The 11,419-nt window shown below is 37.1% G+C and overlaps 2 protein-coding genes across 3 annotated transcripts; one reads left to right on the forward strand and one right to left on the reverse strand.

Moving 5' to 3' along the window:
* Positions 1 to 3,379: 3,379 nt before the first annotated feature.
* On the reverse strand, positions 3,380 to 7,134 carry LOC116004262. Of its 2 annotated transcripts, XM_031244235.1 has the most exons (6): positions 6,758 to 7,134; positions 5,696 to 5,856; positions 5,524 to 5,554; positions 4,921 to 5,023; positions 4,541 to 4,669; positions 3,380 to 3,694 (listed from the first exon to the last, which is right to left on the reverse strand). In XM_031244235.1, exons 1-5 carry the CDS (start codon positions 7,073 to 7,075, stop codon positions 4,563 to 4,565), a joined length of 720 nt encoding a protein of 239 aa, XP_031100095.1. In that variant the 5' UTR covers positions 7,076 to 7,134; the 3' UTR covers positions 3,380 to 3,694; positions 4,541 to 4,562. The 2 variants fall into 2 exon arrangements, with proteins under 2 accessions (XP_031100095.1, XP_031100094.1); XM_031244234.1 differs by lacking the exon at positions 3,380 to 3,694 and having other exon boundaries at positions 4,060 to 4,669.
* Positions 7,135 to 7,696: 562 nt separating this feature from the next.
* LOC116004163 (SOS response-associated protein YoqW) lies at positions 7,697 to 11,000 on the forward strand. Its single transcript, XM_031244088.1, has 8 exons — positions 7,697 to 7,901; positions 8,073 to 8,229; positions 8,418 to 8,503; positions 9,034 to 9,146; positions 9,309 to 9,374; positions 9,915 to 10,024; positions 10,149 to 10,214; positions 10,324 to 11,000. The coding sequence occupies exons 1-8, from the start codon at positions 7,807 to 7,809 to the stop codon at positions 10,828 to 10,830; spliced, it is 1,200 nt and encodes a 399-aa protein (XP_031099948.1). The 5' UTR covers positions 7,697 to 7,806; the 3' UTR covers positions 10,831 to 11,000.
* The last annotated feature ends 419 nt before the right edge of the window (positions 11,001 to 11,419 follow it).

Consider the following 11,419-nt stretch of genomic DNA (forward strand, 5'->3'; position numbering starts at 1 on the left):
GCTTTTGATGATTATGGCTATATATATATATATATATATATATATATATATATATATATATATATATATATATATATATATATATATATATATATATTAATAATGAGATGTGTAATTTACAATGTGTTTTTTTTTTTTGAAAAGTACAACGTATTCTTTATTAGAATTATTTTATCAAATTAATTATGTTTTATATTTCATTATGAATATTTTTATAAAGTTTTGATGTGTTTTATTTTTCGTCAATATCTAACAATATTTATTGCTATATTTCGCCCCCACTGGACTACATTTCTGGATCCGTCCTTGTTTTCAGTAAATCAAGGATTAAAATGGGTTAATATTGAATACATGAAAAATTTTTCAAGGTATCACAAGACGCTCTTTAATCAAAATGTAACTTTAATTTGAGTAGTGGCCAATTTGACTATGAACTTCTCTGTAAATAAAGAATAAAATAAGTCAATCGATATGAAAAATTTTACAAGGTATTCTGTTTAGGCTTTTGCAAAGTTTGTTAGGTGCATTTTCTATTTTACGAGTTTTGTAAAGTTGTACCCTATACTTTATTAAGGTTAATTATGCATTTTAAGAGGCAAGGTACAATGTGGTGTGCTTTATTAGTTTTAGTCTCCATTTGGACTGATTCTCATTCCACCATATATTCATGCAACTGACAACTATGTTTTCAGAAATGGTATCACTTCTCTATCATTTCTAGTGAATAACATTTTTCCCTTCTTGTGTATCTATCTCCATTTGACTCAGTAAAATTTATCCACTTATGCACCCTGGAACTCCATTCTTTTTTGGATGAGAATCTCCTTCCCTTTACTTTTCTTTTGTGTAAACAAAAGTGCAAGAAGACGAAAGGTGGAGCAGACCACTTTAGGGTACGGTGAAAAAAAAAATTGAGAGATTTATAGTAGCATTTGAGTGATGTGTAACTGATTACTTTAAACTGATATGAAATTATGAGGTTTTTTTAAATGAAGCGGAACTAAGCACTTTAGAATGATAAGAAATTGTAAGATTTCTATTAGTGTTTAATTTGAGTGTAGTGGAACCGACCGCTTTAGGATGATTCGAAATTATTGTGAGATTTCTTCGAATGAGGTTGAACTAACCACTTCAGGATGATCCGGAATTGCAACATTTCTAGTAGTGCGCGTTTGAGTGTGGAAGAATTGACCACGTACTTTAAGATAATTAGAAATTGCAAGATTCCTTATTGCACTTGAATAAGGTGGAACCGACCACCTTAGTATGAGATGGTTAGAAATTGCAAGATTTGACCTAAGTGTAAAAGACCGAGCAAATGCTTCGTCAACTTTAATTTAGGCTTTGTTCTACCTTAGGGTCGACCCCAACCTTTTTTAGGTTGGGAAGCTCGCCCCAAGCTAGATTACTTAGAGATTGAGTCATTGAGACCCAAATTCTTGACTTTGTACCGTTCACATCACTTAGTGGATGGTCAAGAATATTGCAACAGGTGTACATGGTGACGTTATACCCAAGCTAGTCGATTATATAGGCGACACGTGTCAGGCATGAAGAGAGCCCAACATGTGTCTCCTTTCTTCCCCGGCCTATAAATACCACAGTTAATTATGAGAATGAGGACTTTTGGCATCTTCACCTACCACACCATAACTCGGAACTCTCAAACATCACGTCATTTCCCGAGTTAGCTTAAGACTTAAACCAACAAGCAGACTATTAAAGGACTCGCGTACAATCCGACCTTACAATTTCTACGTATTTGCGATATAGTAGTGTTTGAGTGTGGTAAACCTGACTACTTTAGGATGATTATAAATTGTGAGATTTCTTTGAATGAGGTAGAACTAGCTAGCCAATTTAGGATGATAAAAAATCGCAAGATTTCTAGTAGTGTTTGAGTGTGGTAGAACCAACTACTTTAAGATGACCATAAATTATGAGATTTTCTGTAGCGTTTGAATAAGGTGGAACCTGTCACCACAATAGGATGATCAAAAGTGGCAAGATTTTGGGTAGTGTTTGAATCTGTGGCAGAGAAAACATGCACATACAAGAAAATGGTAGAGGTAAACTTGGTAAAAAGATTGTGAGGCTTTTCAACTTGATGTGGCATCACAGCAGCATCTACCTCTAAACAGTACAAAAATTGCATTTTCTTTTATCATTTTTGAGATGCCATTTCAGCTTGATGTGGCATGACAATGCCTGAATTCAGGTAAAGTTGTGTATGATGCTATTATGCACAGGGATTTTCTTTTATTTGTACCTCTCTACAGATCAGAGGATCCCAATTTTTGTTTATAGTACTATAAGGTGTAGTAAAAATTCATGGTGACAGCATGCATGATTCTAAACCTTGGCCCCTAGGCTAGCTCAGATAGTTTGTGACAAGTTTCATTAGTCTCGATCAAGTGGCGTGGTGGGAGTTCGAATCCTGTTGGAGCTTGTGATGGGTATTAGTGTGGTGAAGGCTTTTATGTGTAGAGTGTAGGTTCTTTGAGAATTTGGGGAGAGTCGGCTAGACTGCTAGCAGTTTACCTTTTCCAACGGCTTTCCAACGGCTCTAGGGGCGGAATCTTGAGGTTCATGATCCCCAAGTCACAATAACTTTGATTCACTAATAGATGCAGGGTGAAATTCCTATCAAAGGTCATGTGAACCGTTGAAACACATCTGTGATTTGCTTTCTCTGTCAAGCTGGTCTCTACTTTCTAGGGCAAGGGTAAGTAAGGATCCTTAGGGCTGGAGTTCGATCCTTAAAAATTGTGTATGTTATTTGGTTTGATGCTTTGGTATATATAATCAAGATTCAAACTTTTGCTATTTAAAGTTACTCCACTCCCCTCCCCTCCCCCACAGCAACACAAAGCTATACATCTAAATGTATGTACATGTTTGGTTGTATTTACATGCACATATAGTCTAGGGTTGATAAAGTATGCTTGGTTTGAAGTGATAGTGAATGTATTGTTTCATCAAGTGAAGAGGAATCTACTTTAGGTTTTGTCTTTTTTTGGAAACTTTAATTGCTGCAAAATGGGAGTTGTCACTGTCCAAAAAAAAGATTCATCAGTAGAGTATATATGTCTACTCCGAATTCATTCTTCTCTCTTTTGTATCTTTGTTTTTGTCATTCATACATCGGATAGATTATTATTCTCTTATGCATGCATCACCATCACCAGACTAATTTGGATTCAGTTCATATCGCGCTAAGTTTAACTTTTAATCAAAACACTAGTTAATCCGGATTCGCCTTGGTTCGCTCGTTTTGAGTTTAACTCTTAATCAAAAGAAAGAACCACAAGACTAATCCATATTCAACCTAGGTCATGCTTGATGAATTTGACTCTTTCTCGAAAGAAAACAAGAAAGATGACCTCCCAGAGCTCCTTAACATGGCGTTCTTTGTACTTAAAAACTTATTCGAATCTTTCTTGAAAGAAAACTTACTCAAAAGTCAAAACAAAAAAATGACCTCCCAGAGCTCCTTAACATGTCGTTCTTCGTACTTAAAAACTTATTCAAACTCCAAAATCTTGCAGGACATGTAACGGACAGACAACCTAATTGTGGTGAGAAATCATCTCACGTTGTTTGCTCTAAATGCCATTGCATAGTTGCATGATAGGATAGGTCAACTGCATAAGGCCTGCTGTATAGGGCAGTGCTCTTTAATTTCTGGGGATTCCTGCAAGATGAGAAAAAAATTGTGTTTTCATACCCCCTTTAAAAAGAATGAATGCATCACGACGACTATGAAATAGTGTCAGGTGTTAGAAATGACCATTTGCTGTTCTTGTGCTGCATTAACCATATCAGAGGGGGAGGAGGGGGGGGGGGTATTGAATCATTTGACAACCTAGTTTAGCAACAACAGTGGAAGACTATCCCGACCAAATTGGTTGGACAGTCAGCTTGGTAATTACAAGGTTTTAAGTAACTTCTTGTAAGAGCTATCTATTGACCTTCTTGATTTGAGCAAGTCAGTTCTGAGAACCATAGCCTCGTTTACCTACTCGAGTTAAAAGGTAGGCCTTACCCAAAGCAAGGATGGACTACTCGAGTAGAATGAATTCCAAAATTATAGAGAGTTGCTGTTCAACAATATAGAAATTTGCTTGGATGAGTAAACTGCCTATTTCACCATAGGCTTCTGATACAAAATTCACATAAAGCCATTCCCAAGTTTCAGAATCTCTAGTCATCTTCTTACAAGACATCACAAACACAATGGGGAGTTCATTGTTGATGGATAGTATCACTGAAGCAGCAAAACCATGCTCGAAAGCCACCATCTTGATGTCAAAGAAAAATCAACAGAGCATCGTGACATAACACGAAAACTAACAATACTACGTCCTCCATCCCACTTTCATCGACGATGAGGGAGTGAAAGTTTGGAGGTCTCTGATTCGAAAGTAATGAGAATGTGCGCCTGTGCAAGTATCTCCTAAATTTGATATCATGCTTGTCCTCTTATCTGTCGAAACTGGGATTCTTTCATCCCCGGTTTAAAACTACTCAGGTTTCTCACCTGAAATACTGATGATCCTCAGTTAGTCGCTCTCGCTGTCAGAGATGTATCTCCTGGCGTCAAAAGGCTCGTTCCTGGAAGCTGGATGATCCATGCGAACATCGTTTGCTTCATTCATTGGAGCAAACGCTGCAAGTATCGAACATAAATCCTTAATCAGCAAGGAAAATTAATTGGATAACGAAGTCTGAAATTCTGTATCTAGTAGCTCATAGTGCCAATTAATGATTGCCAAGTTAAATAACCACCACTATCTACTGCAAAAACGACTGAACTTTTTAATGTAAAAAGAGAGCACAAGACCAAACAGAAAAAGAAAAGGACAGAAAATTAAATGAAGCAAAAACAACAGTGAAATAGTAGAAACTACATGTACAGACCTCTTTCTCTCATCCTTCTTTCTCTGTCATACTCAAACTTGTCGCGGATTAAGCTAACCTTATCCCAGTGATCATCTTGCCTATTTCTTACCAAACCCTGATCCTGCAATTTGAAAAAAGCCGAGTTGAGGTCAGAACAAGTTCTGCTGTACTTCTAACTGAGCAGAAGAAAACCGAAGGAAGCTAGAGCATTGGACAGAAATGTATAAACAGTAAATATTAAAGAAATAGGGGAAAGAGTACTTTTAGTCCCTCAATGTGACCGTGGCACAGATTTAGTCTAGTTATTTGCATGGTAGATTTCGGCCTTCAATTGTTATCAAAATGATAGATTTGGTCCCTCCCTCAATTGTTATCAAAGTGGTGAATTTGGTTGCAGAGGGACCAAATTCACCACTTTGATAACAACTAAAGGACAAAATATAAACTGCGAAAAAAAAAAAAAAACTAAATCTACAGCATGATTATAACTAAGGGACCAAAAATATTATTTTTCCAAGAAAATAATAGAAGGTTAGACAAGGGAAAATTGAAAGTAATCTTCACTAAAGTCACACTTTAGAGCTTCAAATGTACTCAGGATAGTTAAGTCAGATTTCATACCTTTATTTGTTCGGCGTAAGATTTGCTTCTCCTGCAACAACAATAAGGTAGGAAACAATAATTTGGATTTGCTCATAAAGAAAACACATTCTCATTGTTACACTAATATGCCATAAAATTAGTTAGCAAATCATAAAAGAGACAAGCGAGGAGGGATAATAAGTAGGCCGACCTATAAGGAGAAAAGTCTTCTTCATCATCTTCAGCAGATTCATAGTTTGCATGATCTTGAGCAAGTTTCTTGGAGTAACCTTCATCCCAATACAGCCTCTCCCAGTTTTCTCTCATCTCATTATATAGCTCCATATACCTTTTGCACCACGGTTCATGCTCCTGCCCATCAAATTCGAAATCAATTCAGCATAAAAGTGAAATACTATCAAGCACATGAATAATGCTCAGCAGACGAGACAAGTTTCCATGCTCAATACCCGAGCTGCTGAATCATGGACAGTATAATTGAAATCGGGACCAAATTTCAGATGTTTGCATTCATAATTTTACAGCAGTATAATTGAATATGAATTTGCCATAGATACTTCTTGAATGCTATAACTCATATGCTCAGAGAACCACTTGAGCATAATTCTAAAGTAAACCTCATCCCCCTTATCCGAACTCAACCATTCTTGGGTGATGAGGGAAATCCGCAGCCACTACTGGAGAGTGTGCATTAGGTAAAACTCACATTGTGATCCTAATCAACAAAGGATCACAAAGAACTAAACAAGCCTAGGTTGCTCGTAGCTGACGAGCTCAAACTAAGAAGACTAATAGGTCGCTTCCACGAAGTTGAACTTAAACCTTGCAGTCAAAAAACTTACTGCTCGATCAACTTGGTGATATAAAGAAGCCTAAGTTGCTCGTAGCTGACGAGCTCAAACTAATAAGGCTAATAGGTCGCTTAGCTTCCACGAAGTTGAACTTAAACCTTGCGGTCAAAAAGCTAACTGCTCGATAAACTTGGCTAGGTTGCCCTCACTCAATCATTCTTGTTACTAACCAGTAAACATTGTAATCTAGTTGCATATGATGCAATATCATAGAAAATTTTGAAATTTTTTTACATAATCCAGGCAACGAGCAACTTGATTAAACTCAAAATATCAATAATTTTTCACAGTTAAATTGAGATTAAACATCATCACACGAATTCTGTGCGAATAAAGAGATAATCTTTCCAGATATTCAAGCATATCTGAAATTAATGGCAAGTAATGGTGAGAGAGCTAACGGATTCTTTGAGGACGAGGCGAGTACGGCGCATGAACTGTTCGCGGAGCTGCTTACGGCGGCGGTTAGGGATGTTCTCTCTGGGGATTACGAAGCGTTCTCTTAGAGGCACGTTTTCGCCAATCTCGTGCATTTCTCCGTCCACCACCCACCACTCCGATTTTTCCTCCACCTTCTTGAGCAACGTCGACGGCGACAGCTTGGATCGCCTTCGCCGGGAGGAGGAAGAACCGGCATCGGTCTTAACGGACCGGAAATGGAGAAAGAGGTGTTCCAGGCACGGGTAGGCGCTCCGAACTCGTCCGGCGGTAGACAGCATGAAGAAGACCGGAGGTTTTTCCCCGGGGGTTTAACGGCGAGGTTTTAGCTTCCGGCTATTGCATCCGTAGGACAATAGAGTGAAATAAAAGACTTTTAGAGTTTTTTTTTTTTTTGAAAAACTTTAACTTTTGTCCCTAAGTTACTGCAGAATTCGTCTTGGGTATTGGTTATGATCATTTTTGTCCGTAAATTGTTATTGGCGCTGTATTTTTCGTCAATTCGTATGACCAATATTTATGGACGAATCCTACAATTAGTCAATTACTCTATGCTTAAAATACGTTCAACACGCGTAAGACATGTTGACATTCCGATATGTTTATCCGCATATAAAAGGCACATTAATTATTAGAGGAGAGGATCTTTTGACCTTTTCAATTTTCATACTATAGACATTTTCGACCATACCGATTTGACTTACCAATCTCATAACTAACTAGAGGAGTGATTTTATTCATCCGAATTAAATCACACAAGAAAGAGGTCCTTTAAAAAAAAAAAAGTAAAAAAGAGGTAGAAAAGTAAATATCTTTAGAATGCAGGGACTCCTTCGCAATTTCTTCCTTGCGGATGATCAACGGTTAGAAGGTAGCATATACTGTAAACCCCAACGCCGGCGCCGTTCCGTATTCATTCCCGCCTTGATTTAGTTGACCTTTGCAGAACCGAAAACGACAGTGAACCATAGAAGCCGCCGTCTATCGGAGTCGGAGCAGATAGACAGGAGCGATGTGCGGTCGAACACGGTGTACTCTCCGAGTAGATGATTTTCCACGCGCCTGCCACCTCTCCGGCCGCCGCGTCCGTCATCTCAACATGGACCGGTAAGTCGGTAACCACTTTTTAAAGTTCCTCGAAGTAGTTAATTCGTTTTAGCTCAACCGATTGAAGTATTTTGCTAAGACTTCTGAGCTATTTGAGTATTTTTACACGAAATGTAGGATTAGTATTTTACTTCTCGAGAAGGAAAATGGAAATGCTTATTGAAATTGTAGGTACCGGCCGTCGTATAATGTTTCGCCGGGGTTCAATGTTCCGGTGGTTCGGAGCGAAGACGATCCCAATGACGACGGTGCTGTTATTCACTGCATGAAATGGGGGCTAATTCCCAGTTTCACTAAGAAGAACGAAAAGCCAGACCACTACAAAATGGTAAATGCTTTATAATAATAATAATAATAATAATTATTATTATTATTATTATTATAGTACTTACAGCTTCTACATTTGCCATGGTTATGAAGTATGAATACCTTGTTGCATACTTACATGGAATTTGATTGAAATTGCTAACATATTGATTGCCTAAAAGTTTGGTGTGACAAACTTCTGATATGTAGTTCAATGCTCGATCTGAATCAATAAAGGAGAAGGCTTCTTTTCGCCGTCTTCTCCCGAAAAATAGATGCCTGGTTGCAGTTGAGGGGTAAGCACATTCTCTTTTAGTTCATATAAATGCATTGATAGAAGTTTGCTGGACTGACTTGATCAATATTATATTAGCATATGCCTTGATTAAGGGCTCTGTCCAGAATGCATACCACTGTTGTAATGTATTATGTTTTGGGCTGGTTTATTGTTCTAAGAAGGCAACATGAGGGGTGGTGTATTTATCATCTGATGTTTGCACTTTATGTCCTGCTAGTACTTTTGCAAATCTTCAATTCATCTCCAATTTCTTTTCAAGATCCTGTTTATATATATTATTGTGCCCGGTTTTGAATATTAATATACAGTAGCTGGTAATATTTTCCATAAGCAACTGCTCTCATTCCAACATCACCCTCCTAATACTGTTAGGGGTTGTGACAATGAAACTAAATGCAGTAGAGTAAGAGTAGGAAATTGGAGGCATCTTTGTTCAGATTGAAGTTCTGTTTATGATAAATGATGATAATCCTTCTTTAATTCAGGTATTACGTGCAGTAATTTACTATATATGGTTATTATGCTCAGATTTTATGAATGGAAAAAGGCTGGATCGAAAAAACAACCTTATTATATACATTTTAAGGATGGTCGCCCTCTTGTCTTTGCTGCTCTTTTTGATTCCTGGAAGAATGCAGAAGGTGAATCACCATATTCTTTCATTACACTGTGGAGTAGTATTGTGCAATCATTTCTAATTTTCACTAATGCTGCATGAAACTATTGTTTCGGATTTCAATTGTATCCAAGCATTCTATACTCAGACTGTTACTATGTAAGCTTTTTGTCTGTCATTCATGCAGGAGAAATTCTTTACACATTCACTATTGTGACAACTTCATCATCATCAGCTTTGGGATGGCTCCATGGTTAGTATCTCTATTTTTTATGGAGTATAATTTGTCTTGAGATCATGTTTAGTGTTATCATTTTATTAATTTGGTGATATTTTTATGCACATCTATCTATTGAAGTATGATACTGGCTGGGTTTTTTTTTTCTGGTCGATTTCATTCATCATGTTTTAGTTAAATCATGATTACCATAAAAGGCTAAAAGCATGCAGTTTTTGTTGTTGGACTATAAAACTGCCACACCAATCTTTAAACCCCTAAAAAAACAGCAGGGTGGAATGAACACAGAACACGTATTGTAGAATACAAATTGCTATTGTTATGAAAGTAAAGAGAAATTTCTGAATATGCTGTCTTATACTGTCATATAGAAAAGAGAATACAAAGCCCTATAAATATGTGCTAGAAGACTACGAATAGGAAACAAGTTTCCATATGTCTACCTACCTAAATCCCTAAGACTGCCTAATCTATAGAGATTTCATATATTAAATATATATTCCATAACAACTATGATTTGCCATTTCTCTAAATATATGGATGTGGATATTTTAGACAGGATGCCTGTGATCTTTGGCAACAAGGAGTCATCTGACTTGTGGCTAAATGGTTCTCCGTCGTTCAATTTTGATACGATACTAAAACCATACGAAGAGTTAGATCTGGTAAGAGCTCTCGACGATGAACCTCATCTCCTTATGATCTTCTACGCAACATGAATATCAAACGAGGAGTAGTAAGCTAAATGAATCTCTGCCCCCTTGTTAAAAGCTCGAACCTTTATCGCAGGTTTGGTATCCTGTAACACCTGAAATGGGCAAATCTTCATTTGATGGACTTGAATGCGTTAAGGAGGTACTGATCTGCATTATATATGGCTAAGTTGAATGTTCTTGGTTTACTTTGATGTAAAACCTCTCTAGTAACAACCAGATTGCACTGGTTACATTGTCAATAACTGCAGATAAAACTCAAGCCCGATGACACCAAATCAATCTCGCAATTTTTCTCCAAAAAGGGAGATAAAGGGAGACAAGAGGCTACTCATGGCCAAGTCAAACATGAAGAAGAGCCTGCAAACACTGATCAGCAACAAAGCATGAAAGAAGAACCTGAGACGCAAAACCAGACATGCCATCATCACACGAACCCAGATGACTACATAAAAACGGGGGAAGACTACCAGGAGTCTTCAGCTAGTAAAACCGCAGATCCAATAGGGGTGATTGGTGACCAGAAGAAATTGAAAGAGGAGGCTGATGAAAGTTCTTTGATGAACAAAAATGATGATGTCTCTACTCTTCAAAGGCAGGAAGCCATTATTAAACCAAAGAGAGGCCACGGCGAGCTTTTGGATGATAACAATCCATCCACTGGAAGGAGTTACAGGCATATCACCCCACCTAAAAAGAAAGGCACAAATGCCAGTGACAAGCAGCCTACAATCTTTTCTTACTTTGGAAGAAGCTAGTGAAGTGACATCACAGTATTGATTTTGTTTCTATGCTTCATCTACATGTATATTGGGATGTATGGATGAAACTAAGTGTATGTTTTTGTAGAAGAAACAACTGAAACTCTGTTGAATTTTGGGTGGTAAGGTATCTATCTATTTAACCATTCTCGATTCCAATATGAACACATTTACTGACTCTGTTACAATGTAGCAGCCCTTCCTGTAGGTACAGAATCTGAAGGTTATTTTTGAATCAGGATTTACAATGCAAGATAAACTCTTACTGACTCTGTTATAATGTAGCAGCCCTCCTGTAGATATAGAATCTGAAGGTTATTTTTAAATCAGGATTTACAATGCAAGATAAACTCTAGTTTATAGTATAATTTGCCAGTTGAATCTGTCATAAAGCCCATGTATATTTTATATATATATATATATATATATATATATATATATATATATATATATATATATATATATATATAACACAGAGTATTATAGTTTAAAAAATATTTAAAAAAAAATTGTTTATAGTTTTATGGGCCTAGGCATTTCTAGACTTCTAGTCACTATGTCTATGGGCTTCAGGCCTCAAGATTAT

This window comes from Ipomoea triloba, chromosome 14 (genome assembly GCF_003576645.1).
Source record: "Ipomoea triloba cultivar NCNSP0323 chromosome 14, ASM357664v1".
Taxonomy (NCBI): Eukaryota; Viridiplantae; Streptophyta; class Magnoliopsida; order Solanales; family Convolvulaceae; genus Ipomoea; species Ipomoea triloba.